The 18524-nt window shown below is 38.4% G+C and overlaps 1 protein-coding gene across 1 annotated transcript in view; it reads right to left on the reverse strand.

The window, feature by feature from the left end:
* NCK2 (NCK adaptor protein 2) overlaps positions 1-18524 on the reverse strand; it is a 53861-nt gene that overhangs the window by 24769 nt on the left and 10568 nt on the right. Inside the window, exon 2 of the mRNA XM_010575697.1 lies at positions 7447-7688. Within this exon, the coding sequence (XP_010573999.1) occupies positions 7447-7672 (226 nt within the window). The 5' untranslated portion in view covers positions 7673-7688. The remainder of the gene's footprint in view (positions 1-7446; positions 7689-18524) is intronic.

An 18524-nucleotide genomic window follows, 5' to 3' on the forward strand; every position in this document is an offset into this window, starting at 1 on the left:
AAATTTGTGAATTTGTTTTGCATTCTGGGTAACTATTTTAACACCCATAATAGTAACACTACTTCAAAATTAATATATTCTTCTGCCATTATGTATATATCAAATTGATAGTGAGATAGCAGACCCTACTGCGTCAGCAATATCTTCTTGTATCATTTTCCATATGCAGAGCTACTGCTATTGAATATGCCTCTAGATCTTCAAAGACCATCAATGAACTGAAAATAGTCGCTTAAGCTAAGTCTAGGTTTTTATGATGATCATGAGGCAGATATATTTCCAGAAAGTAGCAAAGCATTTGAATTCCTTATTATACAAATCATCTGCTACCACTCCAATGGTATTAGCACTGCCAGCTCCTAACTCCACATGTTCTAATGGGGAATGGAAGAAATCTCTTCCCTGTGCTTTGAAATCATTGTGAGCATCTCCCATTTCTCCTTTCGCAGCATCTATTGACAGGAATCCATGCAACCAGACCGATCTATCATTACTGTGAAGATGAAAGAAATGCAACTGTTCCAGCTTTTTTTCTTTTTTTTTTTAAAACCACCAAAGACACCACACCTAAACAGAGCTCCCATCAGCTTCTCTCACTACCCCAAAACCACGTTCCTCAGTTTCATCACCGGTGAAGAGTCACCACTGTTGCCATGCTGTCCCACAAACAAACATGCTTACTTTGAGCAATGCAACTAAAAAAGGAGGATGCAGTGCAGCAGGGAAAGTGCTTTTGCTGAACAAATTCAACCATAGCATAAGCTATTTTAACACACAGATTCTAGGCAACTGAGCAAGAATTTGTGCTTCATGTAAAAACTTCAACTACTTCCTCTCTGTAAAGACGAACTTAAATTCCTGTATATCGACTGCTTAAAAGTGCCAGTACAGACAGCTTAGCCTCATCCAGTCCTCCAAGAGACACGACAGACGTGCCACTACTGTTATGCCCACATTTTCTGACAAGCTAGAAAGCTTCAAAGCAACAAAGACACAGGAAAAATACTTTTTTTGTGTTGAATTCCTATCAAGGGGATTTTACTGCTAATTTCAACTGGAGATATCTGGCTAAATGAAAGACTTTGTATCATTCCTTCTTAGAAATCTTTATATATGATAAATAATTTGACAAGTAGCTACATACTGTAGAAAGTTCTGAAGGTTGGTTTGTTTTTTTTTTTTACATCAAATTTATTAAATGCCTGCTCTTGAGTGGAAAAACTAGCATTTCTTACAGGTCTGTGACAAGGAAGTCCAACAACCTTGGGAACTCCAAGTTCTAAAGAGATTAAAATAACTGCTGTTTGTCTTACAAGGCAGCTCTGTTTTTATTAACATGAGCTCTACAAAGCTTAAGAGGCTGTGCTATACAACAGTGTACTTATTATACAATGATAGCATATTTATTCTTATTTCCACCATTCTTTCATCCTGTAGTAAATTTTACACCCACGTGGTGTCCAGAAAATACTAAAATGGAAAACAACTAATTAAGAACTAATAGAAATATTTTCAAACTAGTACTTGGTCATATTACCGATTTTATGTGTTTTCTGTGATTTTGAAGCTAATATGGCTAAGGCAGTTTGCTGATAAACACAACTTGATCAAGCAAAGAGTACGAAAGACTCTATTTATAGCTACGACTGTGCCAGAAAGACTGTGTATGCTTCTCATGATTACGCTTTTAAAAAACTAGTGCTGAAGAACTGGAAAAAGTTCAGTTAAAACCCACAACAATCAAAGTCATATAAGTAACTTTCACCAGTGAAAGACTCGAGTATTGAAATTTGATTACTAAAGACAAGATTTAGAAGCGATTTGATGAATGTCAAAATACCACCTTGTACAATTAAATCTACTAGACATACCAAGTCAGAACTACTGAAATCGGGCCACTAAGATATTTTAAAAAAGAAAAAAATCCTCAAAAGCAAAATAAAAAATAAAGACCACTAACCCACACACCAGAAGTTAAAGATTGATTACTTATTTGGAGAATGAGATTTCATGACCATGTTATGCAGAACTATGATGGTAATAGTTTAAATTTGAGTTGAAATATTTGTATCTAAAAAGGAAGTACATCAAACCTCTTAACCAACAGTGTTTTCTAATGCTAAAGAAAACATTGCATTAAAAAATGATCTATTCCACATTTCTGCTTGTTACTAAGCAGTGACTGACTAATGAAAAAGAGAGCTAACTTCCCCAGCAATTTCCAGAAAGGCATGGTGAAAGTGGTATTAAGTAGCTCTCAAATGGGAAAATGTGAAGTTATAAATGTGAAAAAATAAAAACCAAAACCAAACCAAAAAACAAACACAACAAAACCCCAAACCTTTTCATATAAATAAATAAAAATAACGAGGGGAGAAGGGAAGAGGTGTAAACCTGTTGATTCCTGGAAGCGACAGTAAATACAGCACACAGGAACTGCTGCACAGATCTACAGATTGACCCAGGTAGACACGGTGGAGGCTGACAAACACAGGAAATACTCCTGGACGCTCACAACACTTCTGAAATAACATACTAGCAACAGTGATGCAAGTAAGGACTCATTTCTGTACTTACACCTCACTTGGCGGTTCTTACTTTCCACGTGAAGAGCTGGCACACTGAGCGATTTAAAACTAAGAAGTTACTGAAATGTTTTGCCAACTTACAGATGCTTAATAAAGAAGTCATTTGAAGAGTCCCTCGTGCAACTTAAAGATCTCTGTGAAATGTTATCAAGATACTGTTATTTGCCATCATTGCCAACACTCATCTCTAGTGTTTCGATTGTTCCCACGCGTTTTGTAAACCTATCTCCTGTATTCTTGGTGTCCAATCTCTCTTTCAATACCTTTTAATAAACCTTCTTTCTTTTGCTGGGCATCCGTTCAAAAACCCACACTGAGTGGAAATGTCTTCAAGGTTTCTTATGCGGTTGTTCACTAAAGGGAGCAAGACTGGACACCTTTAAGAAATCCCCATTTATGCAGTGCTGGTTGTGAAGCAAAAGCAGCAACGTTCAGAAAATCATGGATTCCCATGAAAATGGCACCCTGCTGCTGGATCACGCGCATCAGTCACCCGTGGCACGTTGCTGCCTGGGGAGTTGTGCTGCTGCCAGGAAAATGACTTGCAAAGGGATGGAAAAAATGCAGAAGTTTTATTTTGCTTACACAAACAACTGATTTCATAATTATTTTTACTTCCTTCAGATAAGGTTTATGTTCAGCGTGACAGAGATGAGCCAGCCAGCATAGATCATCTTTGCTGCAGAAGAGGAAACCCATGGAGCCGTGCTCAGAGGCAGCTCTGGGGGTGGTGCTGGCAAACACCCGTTCCATCCATCCAAATGGGTACGGGAATTCCTTCCCACCCCCCGTGCATGGGAAGAATTGCATTACAGAAAATTACAGTTTGGAAGATGCATGCTGGAGGTCTGTTGCTCAGTAAGGCTTAATCGAAATGCATAAAAAATACCCTCCCCACAAAAGAAATACTGTACAAGGAAACTATTTTAAACTTCATTATGATGAATGAAGATGAAATTTTAATCACAGGCCTGGAAGCTGGCTTTTGCCTTAAGAATAGTAATAATTACCAGATTTCATTCAATATGAGCAAACAGAAGACAGTAATTTGAAATGCCTAAATTGCCATTAACTTTTTACTCACAGTATCACTCAGTTAAGACAAAAAAGGGAATGAGAAGATGAATCATTTAAAATACTTAATAGGTGGCCTATATACCACATTTCCATAATTAAACCCAGGCCATTGTAGCTAAGTATCCATTAGAATTCACTCAAGAAAGAGATTTAAGAACACAGAAGTAGTGTATATCAAACAGAAAAACAGACAGCCATCAACAGAAAAATTACAAGTCTCAAAATGTCTCCAAGTCACTTAAGGAAAGCTAAAAGTTCTGGAAAATTTCCCTCATGACAGGACTAAAAGAAGATACAGTAGAACAGAGTAAGCCCTTAGAAGGGGAAAGACAAAGTGAATGGTGCAGAACAGGATATTGTTTTTTAAAAAGACGTAGTATGATCTGAAAGTATCTCTTCAGAAATTACTGGGGGTCATCTGAGATTTGAGGTGAGCTGTTTCTCTCCACAAGTAATCGATTTAATGAACATATGCTAAAAATTCAGCAACACATTTCAAAATGTGTTTAAAACACGTTTAAAAGAGCTGGCTCTGAACACGTTTTATTTGCTGATATTCTTTTCCAAAAACACTGAAATACAATGGAAAATCTAGAAGCCTTAAGACATTGCTGAAAACAGGCTGAAGTTTTAAACCATCAAGCTGCGTGTTCTAGGTACCCACATGCCCATTAACCTTCCACCAACACCAAGCCAAACAGTAAAGCTGATGGGATTCTATTAATAAAGTATTCAAGGGCTGAGATTCAATTAATGACAGTCAACAGAGTTCCAGGAAAATTAGTTTTCAGCATCAAACAGGAATTACGTCATTCTCTGATGAGATTAGAAGTTTTCCTGATAAAGGCAACTTTATAAAAGGTAGTAAACTTCCGTGGTATATTTGGCTTTTTATGAACGGGACACCAATGTATTAACTGGTGCCATAAACTTTCATTAGAACACAGGCTACATGGATTAAGAACTATCTAGATGATGCATCTTCAACAGCCAGCTATAGGGACTATTAATTAAATAGTAATAGCTCTTTATAGGGTCTGCCACAATTTGAACTATGGCTGGCACTCTTCATATTGATTGAATATCTGGAAGTAAGTATAAATCAACCACCAGTAATTACTGTGGATAAGCATAAGAGTGGCAGATAGCTACGGGCAATCACACAGACAATACACTACATCATTTGTACGATAACAATGCTTTCAGATGAAATATGTTTGAACACAAGGAAACCTAATTGATTAAGGTACAGGTAGGGAAAAGTGCATCTCCATGGGAGCAACCGTTTGCTGGAGCACCACAAGTATGAAAGGTGGGTCCAGGTACATCAGAGGGACCATCCCTCTCTTTAAAGCCCACTAGTTTTATCACTGGAAGCAACTTAGAGCCTGCTGTTTTCCTCCTGAGATTTCACAAAACTTACGATTAATTATTGACTGATTATTAAATGACTTTTTTTTTTTTAGTTCAGCACCTGATATTTTGGTAATAGCTTCAAGATCAAAGTCAGAAACAGATTTGGTTTAAGGACTAATACTCGTGACCGCCATTCCCACCTGTGCTAGGTTAGCGGGTATTTTAATGTGAATTTTCTTGTGATCTTAGGAGAGGCATGTTTGATGAGACATTAGACATACTTCTTTAAAGAGAACTTAAGAACTTGTTTCACTGGGTGCAGCAAAACTTTCAAAAGCTGTTTCACTAGATCAAACATCAGCCTTGCAATTTGCAAGCCTTTGTTTAAAAAAAAAAAAAAAACCACCCAAGAATTGCATTCTTGATGGCCGCTCAGAACAAAGGATCCTCTAAAGGACACATGCTCTCCTTGTTCTGAATGGGAAATTACTGTACAGCCAGACAAACATGGCTTAAAGACTATATAGTTTAGCTGAGGGGGTGTTAAGAATATCCTGAGCCAATTTCTGGGTTAGGTATGGCTTAGGCAGTTTCTTACTGTCACAGGATGTACGAGCATAAAAGAGCATGAGAGGTGCTTTGTACGCTTAGCAGGCACGTGTGGTCACTGCAAAAGAAAAAGCTAAGCTCTGCCACGTGGTATTTTCTGCCTCAGCTGAACAAACAACACACAGAGAAAACTATTAGAAAAGGTACGGGGGAATCAGTAGATTGTAATAACGGTCCTTCAGAACTTAAAAACCTGTGTACATGCGTGCAAAGGGCTGAGGTTTAGAAGATGGAACACTAGCAAAGGCTCGGCCATGAAACCACCAAGCTTTGCTCTCACACCGTTTCATCGGTCGCCACCACAGTGAAGCGAAGCACCCTGCAGCATGCAGCTTTGTTAAGATCAAGGAGGTAAACATGCATATATGCTAGGACACGTCTCTATTCTTTCACTTAAACACTTTTCTGTTGGATATAAATAAAAATGTGTTTGTTTACATCAAGTAAATACTGTCCACATTTTACACAAACACTTGATACATTATCACAACAGAAATGCAATCCTTTCATAAAGTAGCTTTTAGGCTATGCATAAATATATATTTTTAAACAACATAAATCCATATAAAAGGAGCTTAAAGTCACAACTGCGATTTTGATTTTAACTAGTTAATTGATGTTGGAGCTTATTCTTTATACAAATCTTTGAAAAGGCATAATCACATTTGCTGGCACTGTAATGAGTATATTCCAAGAGTATCTGTAGAGAGGCCTATGGTTTTAAATATTACCATGGTAAATCTTTTGATAACCTTATTTGCTTGCCACCCATCCTGCAGTCCTCAATTTCCACATACTTTATGGCAGCTCAGCAGTGGAGGATACAGTAATGAAGAAGTGACCAAGAAGTCTAACCTGTTAGACACAACACTAGCAGAGGACGCCTGCAATAAACCTATAAGAGCTATTGCCATTTTATTTTTAAGCAAACTTTTTTGCTTGCAACAGAGTAAGTTTTCCCTATGTAAGACTTCACAGGTAAAAACCAAAACACAAGCAAAAAATAACCTCAAAACACCTCCAGGTGCATATCTGTTTCTGTTTTATTCACTATATCCTAAAATACCACTAGTAGGGGGGTTTTGGCCTCTATACATAAAATGATCACTTATCACTATTTAACATCTCCTAGCCATATGCAAAGCCCTTTATTTTTAAGTAATTTAAGCAGTCACTAAAAGTAATTGCAAAAATAAAGAAAAAAGAATTAATTTCACCTGACTTCCAAATACATTTATTCAAAATACACTCAAAATTTTTCAAAGGTATATTATTTTTTATATATGATATACTGTTGTGAAGAATTTATGTGCAAGTATAAAACAGAGTACATACGAAGGACTTGGAAGCAGAAGGAACATCTCAGACCACAGAAACTTAACCCCTGACATTGCACATAGCCACATCATATAATCCCATTCATAAAGTGGTTTAGCTTTGCTGTGATAGCTACACTGAACAATACAGTTTACATCCTATTTCTGAGCAAGAGGACTTGGCATGTGAGGAGAGGATTCAGCATTTGGTATCTCAATGAAAACACAATTCTTCAGCCACTGAAAACATACAATCTCTGACAAACTGGAACAAAACCAACATCTTATTCTCCTGGATGTGATACGAGAAAACCCGTTACAGATTTTTCCACATGATTCTCCCCCCACACTCTCCCTCCCTCCCCCACCATGTCACCTCAAACTAAGGATTAAGAAAATCCAAACAAGCATGTTAAAAAAAATATTTATACAAACATTAAATTCCCAATCTGAAACCCATCAAGTCTACTAAAGTTCTTCCAAAATACAAAAGGACTTACCCAACGTGTCTTTTAGATTTTTAACCAGAGAACCTTTCTTCAAGCTGTTTTTTCGCTCCACATAATTTGATGGCACGTATCCCGTTTTGTTGGCCGCGTTTCTTACCCTCCACCATGTCTTGGAATCATCTAATAGCCAAAGACGCTCATTTTTCTTGATGTCAAGTTCTTGGTCCTGCTGTGCAGTGTAATCCCACTTTGCAATAACAATAACTTCTTCTGTCATCTTTCATGGAGTCCTTCTGCAACAAAATATTAAAACACGCTCATCAGTAAGTTATATCATGTAACTCTTACTCAATTTTTTTCTTTGAGTTCTTCTGAAATAGAAGGGTAGGGAAAAATGAGAAAGCCATACAGAGAAACACCTCACAGATTGGAATGCCTCTTTCAAAAATAAGGGAAGTCATATTGACCTTTCTTGCTTTTTCTGCCACTGAAACATGACAACACCTTGATAGCAAATTCTAGTCATAATGTATTACATTCACTTCCCCTGAATGTATATCAAATATTATTCAGAAATATGTTAACAAAAGCTAATTTATAAAACCCATTTAGTTTTTGCATGTAGCATTATAAAACTATCCTACATCTGCCATTCAAAGTTCTGATCTGAGAAAAAAAAAAATAGCAGCATTCAAAAAATATATTTTCCTTCTGCCCTAGTTCCTCATCTTCATACTAAATGCAGAAAACTTAAAAATAATACATTAAACAAAGTTATCCATCTTTTTTTAATAGGAAGTTAAAAATACTTCAAGTAATGTAACTCAGCAGGGAAATTTGCGATCAAGAAGAGGGTACTGTCTTTAGTTAGCCTTTGTTCACAATGTTTTGCACAGGCAGCACAAGACTGCATTTTAGAAGACTTCGCTCCCACTTTGCTCCCAGGAAGATCCCAGCTCACCGCAGTCCTGTGCTGGGCACGAGACAGTGGGGTGAAGAGCACCCACTGCACTTCCCTCGATTGCATTGCTTTTCTTCCCTACCCGAAACTTATCCAGAGTTCTGTTAAGACTGAATGAGTTGTCTTTTTTTACTTACCTGTAACAAGAACGATCTTTCCCAAAGCTATTTGTCAGCCGCATAAAGACAGCTGTGTGCCTCCACGTTTTCCTACGCATCCCAGTAATTACTGGGAACAATGTGAGGGAGGACAATAGTGTACAAGGAAGACAAAACTCCCATGCCAGTACCACTGACATTCAAACATATCACAATGCCAACAAAAATATGTTGATTTTATCCTCTAAATTCTGAGAAGTTACCTAAAATTTTCTAACCGCTGCTGGGAGTTTTTGGGGGAGAGGGAAGTGGAGGAGGACGGGAGAGAGTGGGAGGTGATAATATATTTAAAATCAATGTAGCAGATTATTTTTTTTAAAAAGTAAAAGCTGTAGATTTCCTTTAACTTACAGATTAGTAGAAACAGGTCCCAGAGTACTTCAAACTATTAATGTCCAAGGATCTTTTGAACATTATTTGACTTTGTTGCCTAGTTCTTAGCAGTCCACAACCCTATGAACTTTGATACCTAATAGTTTATGGGACAAAAAGGTAATTAAAAAAAAAAACCACCAAACCTCATTCAGAAATTCTGTTCAGCATATCACCTGTATTCAGAGAGGTTCCTTCTGCAGTCTGTAAACACACACACACACTTTCTCCCTTTAGCTACAGTACAAGATGTGAAAACTACATGCTAGACAGCCCAGCAGTCTACTCTTTCAAAGGAAAAGAAGTGTTTCCCTTATTTAAAGTTAACCTATAATCATAAGACACAACAGTGGACTCTATTACAATTTAACAGCCTCCTCTTATCATCATTTTTGTTTCCAGGAGAGCATCACATAGGGTTGAGCTATGGTTGCTAAACTATTTGACAGCAAAGTTCTGGAAAGCACCAACAACGTCACCGCTCATGGCCAAGGTAGGATGACATTTTTGAAAATCTGAAGCTGAAATCAACAGGTTTAAATTCTCATTTTCCAATTAGAAAACACAAAGGAACATACAACAATTAAAACATTATTCAAATGCGTGTTTGCACAGCTGAGAGCTCCAAGATTAATTCAAAAAGAAGTTATGATGTTTTGAACAATTGAGAAGAAACACCACCCTTAGAGTTCAAACAGCCAGTGACTTATGCAGGTGGAATTGAGGATTTTACAAGAAATAAGCCACCATACCCTTCAACAATTTTTTTTTTCTCCCCTAAAATAATAATCCCGTCTGACAATGACATAGGAGAGCCTGAGCTTTGGACCACAGCCTCCAATAAACTGCCCTGGTTTCTGACTCACATAAAATGGACAGATAGCCTACAGGTCGATAAGCTGATGTAGCCACAGGGGGACTGCAATCAAGCACGTTCTGGAGGCCGGCGTTGTCAATATAATCTCTCTCTCCAATTTAGATCAGTTTATTTTATCTCAGCAATTGTAAAATGGTCAATTCTTACTATTCCTGGGGACATGGAGAACATGAAGAAATAGGACACCATCAATGCAGTTGGCTGATGCTGCCACACACAGGCTCCACTTCTAAAAAAAAGTTATTTTCACAACACAGGCAAGTTAAAATTATCTATCAATATTACTGTATATTAATAATAAAAAAACAAATTAGGTGTAATATTTGACTAGTGACTGATGGAAAACTATTAAACTCTTCTTATCCCTCTGAAGCAACAAAAAATAAATAACTGAATTGGCTCCTGTTGTAAGAGTTGCCAAGTGTTTCTCCAAGGTATTGGGGCAAGGACGGAAGCACAGGAAAAGACCACACGTCAGGGCTGACGACGTCAACTACACAGTCCTCCGAAAAATCACTCAGGGAGCCCCAAGCCACCCAATTTCTACAATTCCAGTTATTGTTGAGGTGTAAAACTGCCACTCTGCCTGAGAAACAATGTCATTTCACAAGCAGACCCCTTGCATGATGCAATTTTGGCAGAAGTGTAGAAAGCCAAGTTTCTCAAGTGGCATGCTCATGCAGAACCCATTTCAGTAAAGCACTCCAGGTTTTGCTGAATGTTTAATGGCAAAAGCACTCCTACCCAAGTGGGGACAGGATTTATAAAGAGTCAAAATGCATCATATAATTGCAGCTGAGCATTTGTCCATTTAAAACTGCATGCATGTGTGTTGAAGAGCTTGGTTGTGCTGGTTTTTTAGTTTGGGGCGGGGGGGACAGATCTGGGTTTGGGGTTTTTTTGTATGGTGGGGGGTTCTTTTTGTTTGTTTTTTGGTTGGTTGGTTTTAAATTTGGGGAACTAGTATTAAAGTTTTTAAAATTACTTTCTTATGGTTACATCATTAGACTGGCTCCATCAAGGACAATAAGGTTCTTCCTGTGACATTTGCAGAGCTAAGATTTTCTCATATGTGAATAAGGACACATTTGTTCCCCAGAAGGGGGGCTGTAGAATTAATAGTTTTGAAATGCTTCTGCAGCACAGCTGTGTGCCAAACAAAAGATTAGAAGTAAAGGACATATCTAGATCTGGGGAAAAACATAAGGAAAAAACAGTAATACAGCCTTCCAAAACAGGCGAGTGTCCCATAAAAACTTGACATGCACTCAAAACGTGAAATTTCTTCAGTATACTGCTTATAGACTGTGCAACAAAATATACCACAGTCCCCATAGATTCTAATGTTAACATGAGACTCTTTCACATCAAGAAAATGAAAGTCCATTACTGCTAAGAGTGTACAACATTCTGGAATGTTCCTCCTCAAAAAGCTCAGAAGTCCTAGCGCTGACATGCAGTCTTCTCCTCATACCCAACAGGACAACACCCCCCACTTTAAAAAGCACCAGTGAAAAGCTTTGAAATACCTATGCAAGGAACTGTAAATTTATCAAATACAACACAGTCATTTCTCAGTACAAGATTGCTTCACTTCAAAAGTATATGTACGGCCTTAGTTTTTAGCTTACCATATCAAGCGGTCATTTGCTTTACTTTTATGACAATCCAACTTCCATTCGCAGTTTTTAAACAAACAAACAAAAAAACCCAAACAACCCAAAACAAAAGACACCACACTAAATGAGCCAACAAACAAAACTCCACATCCCAGACCTTCAACAGGTAATTCTTACACTAGCTATGTGACCGATCCACGCTTCCAACCCCTTTTAACCCAGCATTTCCTTCATTGCTAGCAGTGGTAGTAAACTAATTTATTTTACCAACATTGTATTTGCTGAAATGTTACAACTAATTAGTTTAGATTGAGCTCAGGTATTTTCAGCAGCTTTTGTTTCTTCCCTCCAGTTTAGGTTTTGTTAGCAGAGGAGTCCTGTCTTCAGTGGCAGCTGCCCTTCTGCAGAAACACACCTGAAAATTTTCCCACACAAAAACATCCTTGGGAGAGAGGGAAAACCTGAAAAATCTGCCCAGCTAGGAAGGCAGTGAACAAAAACCCAGCCAAGGTAAAGTCAGTTAAAAGAAGACGGTACTGAAAGCCTGCTCAGACAGGTGAGGAACATTAGCTAACCCTAAGGCAGACATTAGTGGAATGTCTAGTACTGTAGCTCCTGCAAAGCCTTTATCAGAAAAAAGTCCAGAAGGGAAAAGGTTATGTTCAATAAACTATCAATGATTCAAGAATTTAGCAATGTTAGAAAGAAAACAAAGACAAACAACCACCTGCTGTTTTGAACCAACTAAAAACTTAAAACTGAACCATGCAAGCAGTATTCGAGGTTATGGAAAATAAAATGTAGAGGATCTGAAGAGAATTTGCTCCCACAAACTTTTAAATCTGCTAGTGATTTTTCATGTGAAAGATTTGCTCATTCGATGTTATTTCAAATATCAAACTATATATAATTGTTACACAGATCTCATTATCTTTTACCAAGCCTGGATTTCCTCCCCCCACCATATAGGTCTAATGTGTTTCTCCCACAATGATAAATAAGAAAGGATCCATTCCAGCATGCCACCTGAACTGGAATCTTCTCCTATAGACTGAAACAAGTTAGCACTCCCACTAGTTTAGTGCCCTGGCCCAAAGGGCAGAAAAGCAGCATCTTTTCTTGCCTTCAGGAGGAAGGCTCAGGGTTACATCAGGGATACACAGTTAGTATAGTGCAAACAGGAGGAGGTATGGTTGAGCTTTAAAGATGCAGTGAGAAAGGAAGCGGTTGCTCTCCTTGTTCACAATTTATTTTGCAAAAAGGAACATGGCTGAAAAATGACTGACAGTAATGCTTGAAATTTAATCCCTCACCAAGGGAACAAGCAAAAATTCTATTAATAGGAAGTGACAATTGATGTAACAGACTGTTCTGGAAATGGATGCCCTCCTAAGACACACTGAAAGAAAGGCACTAAATTGATACAGAGGCTTTTACATGACACTGATGTACATTAAAACACGTAATTGCTATGCAACATTACATAATATTGTATAGTAATTATGTCTTGAGTTAATTGTCTTGGGAGAATGAAAAGCTAACTAATGACGTATCACAGTTTTCTCTAAGATTTGAGGCTGAACAACCTCTCTCCTTCTCCTGCCCCCAAACTCTGAATCAAAATGGGTTTGGAACCCTCCAGCACATCTTGCTGGTGGGCCAGCTATCTGGTGGTGTCCACTTGGTTGATCTTTTGTAAGCTACAGCAAATAGGCAGTATTTGGTCCTCTAAGGTATCACAGCTGTGAAAAAATAAAAAAAAGTCTCTTTCCATCAAGGCCTCTTTCATAGTAAGCGGATGTGCTTACTGTATTCTGTAATTAATAAAATAACTTGTATTGGATCACTTCATCTGAAGCGCATTCTAAATCTGAAGCTTTCTTATTTATGAAGATGCAATCTCTGGTTAGTCTGCCTACTGTTTCAGGAGGTTTGAAGCTTTGTTTTCACTTACAGTTGTTCTCTTTGTTGCATGTGTGGTTAGGTCTTTCTAAATCAGCCTGGATGAACAGTTTCGACACATAGAAAGATTTCAAAAAAGCATTTCTACATTTGAGATTGTTTCACTCGGTTCTTGGGGATCAATAAAGCACCAAACTCAAAGACAGAACTCAGAATGCATTAAAAAGAACAGAAATGTGAATTCAAATGAAAATTTGTGAAAAAGAATACACCTTTTGGACATACTTTTAGCAATTTCCAGTAGAACGCAGCACTTTTGGCAATTAAAGTATGTATGTCTGAAAAAACAGGAAAATATCATCTCCTTCTTGCAAAGGCCAAAGTTAACCTAAACCAAGCAAAATATATTTCGAATGATTGCTACAAGAAAATCTCAAAATGCAGTGGTTTAGAAAGAGTAAGCAAGCTGACCCAAATTATGGCAAATCGCAGCCCTTTGTTAAAACCAGTAAAAACCCTTCCATGCTTTGTTACATGGGCTATTTGCTGGTGCTTAGACAAATGGAGATGGATCACATAAAGGCCACCTTGTCTAACTGCTGCTGCAGTTTAACACTTTAATATTGCATATAATGTGTGTCAATCCATCCCAAGGGACACATTTCTTTGGAAAGAGGTCACTGCACCAAAAATTATTGTAAGAATACTCCCCCCCTCTTTTAAAGGAAGTTAACCAAATAGCTATAGTGATCAAACATTCATCATCTTGCTATGCAGTTCTGAGATGCCAAACTGATACCTGGGCTGCCTAAAATTGCTGACTGTTTTAACACAAGTTTTACAATTAATTTGGGGTATTTCACTATTAGGTCTCATTAGGATGCATTGACTACAGCACTAAAAGTGATAGCTGAGTAAGTGCAAGTGATTATTATCTAATTTACTTTGATGTGCAAACTGAAGACACAATCACAATCAATAGAAGCTGCTGTTGGTAATTTAGGAGGGTCAGTTTTCCAAAGCTGAAAACAAGCATGAGTGGAAGCTGTAAAGAATAAACGTGAACAAAGATATAAATAAATGGATCCACTGCAAAGGAGGAATGTTTTATTACATTTCCCAACCTACTCTCACAATTTAGCATTTATGAAAGAAGTATTATATGGTTAAAAGTATATTCTGTTTAAAAAGTGAGGTAAAAAGCTCTGGAAGTTTTCTGTGTCCCCTCTCCCTGGTCAGTTGAAAAGGAAAAACTGATAGCAACAAGCTCAAGTCAAGAAATGCAACTGAAACTATGAAAAAACTGCAGTTCAGCTCATTAAGAACTATAAAAAGTTATTAAACTGCATCTGGAATAAATTAAATATTAGCAATAGAATAAGTACAGAATTAGATAGAGCATAAAGTTTCCTGCACATGATGTAGGAAAAAATGTTTAACACTTATTTCTACACTATGGGATTATTTTACAATGACAACCATTTTCTTCTCTGTCATTAACTAGGGTATGAAAACAATACGAGAAATTAAACACTTTTAATCTTCAAATGCACCCCAAGATAGCAGAACCATGCACAAAGCTTTTACAGTTTTAGTGTCAACTCTGACAAAAATTTAGAGCAATGAAGAAGTTCTGGAGAGTTGCAGCTGTGCCACTAATTTGAAAGCATAAATTGGACGATCCTTGATAACACCACCAAGCAGTCAGATGAACTCTAATCCTAAAGAAAAATAAAGGAAACAGACAAAGGACCCCCCCCCAAAAAACTCCACACAGTATACCAGAAGATTATGGAGGTGCAATTAGTACTTATCAAAAGGCTTTTAAGGAAGCTAGGCATGAAGAAACTATTTTTCAGTACATTTTTCACTTCATTTGAGCTCCCAATTTAGGTCTACCCATCTACCCAAGCCCACAGCCATGCTGGACAGACGAACAACCAGCCGAAGGACAGGTCCAGCCGCAGGGCTGACTTCAAAGGCAGGCTCAGCAGACACCGTGAGCCATTCTGGCAGGTCCTGAGACATCTGTTCTTAGGTGCAAAAGTACTCGGTTTCCTTATGAGTCACTTGGGGGGGGAAAGAATAATTATAGATAAAACTGTGAGGGTGATACAGCCCGGTAAAACAGTTAATCACATGCAGGACTGCCCTGCCGCGGGCCCACTTCTACACGATACTTCTTGCTAAAATATAAGCAGGCTGTATATCTTCAAAAAAAGTGAAGGATCAGTCTTAATTAACCAGTAGTTTAGAACTCTACTAAATAACTTCATCTTGACGCTATCGAACAGGCTGCCCCTGCACACCTCACACCCTCTCCCCCTCTGTATCACCTGCCACTGTTTCAGGGCACAATGCTGCAAGGTTTGGGGTTTTGTTTCTTCAACCGGATGCCTCCGACAGCTTCTAAGCAATGTTTGCTTCTCTCGGCCCCACAACATATCTGATATCCCAATCTCTAATACAACTGCAGCTACACTCTGGCACCTTGTATCTTGTGCTACAGAACAACTGCAAACAGGAAACCTCAAGACTAGTTTAGTGGTAACGAATTTCTGCACAGCTCTAACAAAGCACAAAAGCCAAGCTTGTTTTTTGTCTTGTAAGTGGCTTAGAAGTCTTTTTAAAAGATGCACAAAGAAATAAAGGAGAATACAGATTATAAACACCCAGAAATACATCCTTCCTGCTAAGAAGTCGGTACAGCACTTTACCATTCAACAAAAAAAGAAATCTCACTTTATATATGTTTATATAATAACATATAAAAGGATGTTTGTAAAAAAAATTTCCCACCCAGTGTTTTCATGAATGTTCACACGAATCAGTCTGCCCTGATGAAAAAAGCAGGGACTGCTTCAGATGATCTTTTCAAATGCAAGCTTACCATTTAAGGAAAAGAAATAGTTTTAATCACAGAGTCTGCATCTCCTGCCACCTATGTTTTGTGTGCAGCCCAGAGCCTTAGTGATGACCATCTCTGATGGCTGCAGGTGATGCTTAGGACCTTTCCAGCTCTCCAAGCCCCACTCCAGCAGGAAGGTGTAGCACCAGTGGGGATGCCCTTGAAGGTAGAGATTGCCAAGCACAACGAACGCAGCGAGGTCAATCCCCCAGCTCACATCTTTCCTCCTTTCTTGTAAGCCAAAGTCACCTCACAGTCACAATTGCCCATTATTCAGACCAATACAGCTTCGTAATTTTGAGGTATACGGTCTCGGAAAAAGTTGAAGTTGCAAGAAGAGGACACAATGCTGTCACAACAGTAAGACTCTGGACAATATTATTAGGTAAGAATAAAATTGCTAACATTTATATGAGAAACTAGCAGATACTTTAGCCTGCTACATCTCTAGTGGTAGAAAAGAGAAAGCCATCCAGGCTATTACAAGGTAGGCTGCTGCAGCACTAAAAGAACACAAAACCAAGTTCTGGCCTTCTATTAATTCATGCAATACCACCGTAATTTTATACGATATACACCGTTCCATGTTGTGACCTTCATAGAAGCTAACCTTCCCAATTCCCTATTTTTTAAATTTCATTAGTAGTACTGCTACGCCACAAAATTTCCTGGTCTGGGGCAGTTCAAGATACAGATGCTTAATCAATGGGACAGTTTTTAAAACATATAATACGAAGTACTATCTTTCCTGTTTATGTGATAAGCACTCTGCTGTTTCGGGAAGCTAAGTTTTTTTAAATCTTTTGATGTCTAACTTAAAAAGAAGAGGATATTTCTATACCGTTTTTGGAACAGCATGCCTGATATAAAGTAGGCAGTGTTCATTTTTAGCTTCTGACAGATGATTTAAATTGAAAATTCTATTTCAAAGGACAAAAAGCTGGTATTCTACAGCAAAAAGCAACATATGTTACAGTTTTGCAATACTAGTTAGGAGCCTTATAACTTACCTGTGCTTAAAAGATAGATAATGTTAGTAATAGAAATTACAGAGAAAACACTCTAATAGGTCTTTAGCTAAGCTGAAGCTGAGTATGGTCACCAACACAGTTATAATAAAAACCTGGCTCAAGTCTTTCCATAAACGTGGGAAGACCATTAAGAAATTGGCTAAGGACAACCTTAAGGGATTAAAAAACCCAAACAAACATATTTCAGCTTGTTTGGGGGTGGGGGCGTTTTTGAGAAATTTGTACTTTTATTTCATTTGGAAAGCAAGACAAAGATTAACAGACAGTACCGGCAACCTTATAGAGACCAGGCAAAAAAACCAAGAGGGGGTTTTTGTAGTTAGATGATCTTATTAGTGCTTCATCCAACCCAGATGGTATTTTTGGAAGAAGGTATTTCCCCATACCTTGAAGACTATACAAAATCGCGTCTTTTCATGCCCTTTTATTACATATTTATCAGAAAACACAAGGAACATGAATTATTAAGTCATCATCGCTGGTTTTAGTCTGTCAAAAAAGAGTTTAAAAAAAAATGTCTTGAATATAAAGCAACTCTGACCGCAGACAGCCAGCTAACATCCCTTCCTACCAACCCCTTCCTTCCTCCAGCCTTTAGCCCCCCCATGCTCGTACCATCTGCCCTCAACCTCCCTCTCCTGCATCTGTTGCTGCAAGCTCCACCAGCAGGCAGGGCTCAGGCAGGTGCCGGCAGCAGCTGCAGGTTCTTCTGCCTCCATCAGCAGCCTACGCAGATGCAACCACTGCGGCTGACCCGATCTGCAGTGACTTTTTCCACTATTAGGGCAAAAAGCTGCTGGTTGCTTTGTTTTGAAGGCACTGCCATCAAGACCGATGGTTTTCCATGTTCTGGACAGCAATGGTAAAAGCCAGACTGTGCAGAGAGGACATTTTCAGACCCTTTGGCTGCAAACGGCATGAGACAAACAGGGAGGAGGCAGCTTTTTTGGCCTGTTTCTCAGCCGCTGAGTAAACAAAACAGAACCCCAAAGGTTGCCTCACATTTAGACAAATACAGCAAGAGGGTCAGAAAAAGAGCGTCAGCTCATCTTTTCTTGATTTCTTTTAGAAGCAGTTTCAGAAAAGCCATGCTGCTAATAAACAGCTCAACTGCACAAAAGGAAACTTTCGGGAAAAGAGACCTCATCTTGCCTCTACAACAGCAGCAGTGATTAACGGCCACACCTCCTCTGCGTTGGTTTACGGGTGTTTCTGCTAAGTCAGAGACACAGATAAGCTTAATGTTTGTTGGTGTTGCTCTGGACTGTTGTATCTCCACTCCTCCCAGCAGACAACTTATT

Source organism: Haliaeetus leucocephalus, unplaced genomic scaffold, assembly GCF_000737465.1.
Source record: "Haliaeetus leucocephalus isolate CR32 unplaced genomic scaffold, Haliaeetus_leucocephalus-4.0 Scaffold495, whole genome shotgun sequence".
Taxonomy (NCBI): domain Eukaryota; kingdom Metazoa; phylum Chordata; class Aves; order Accipitriformes; family Accipitridae; genus Haliaeetus; species Haliaeetus leucocephalus.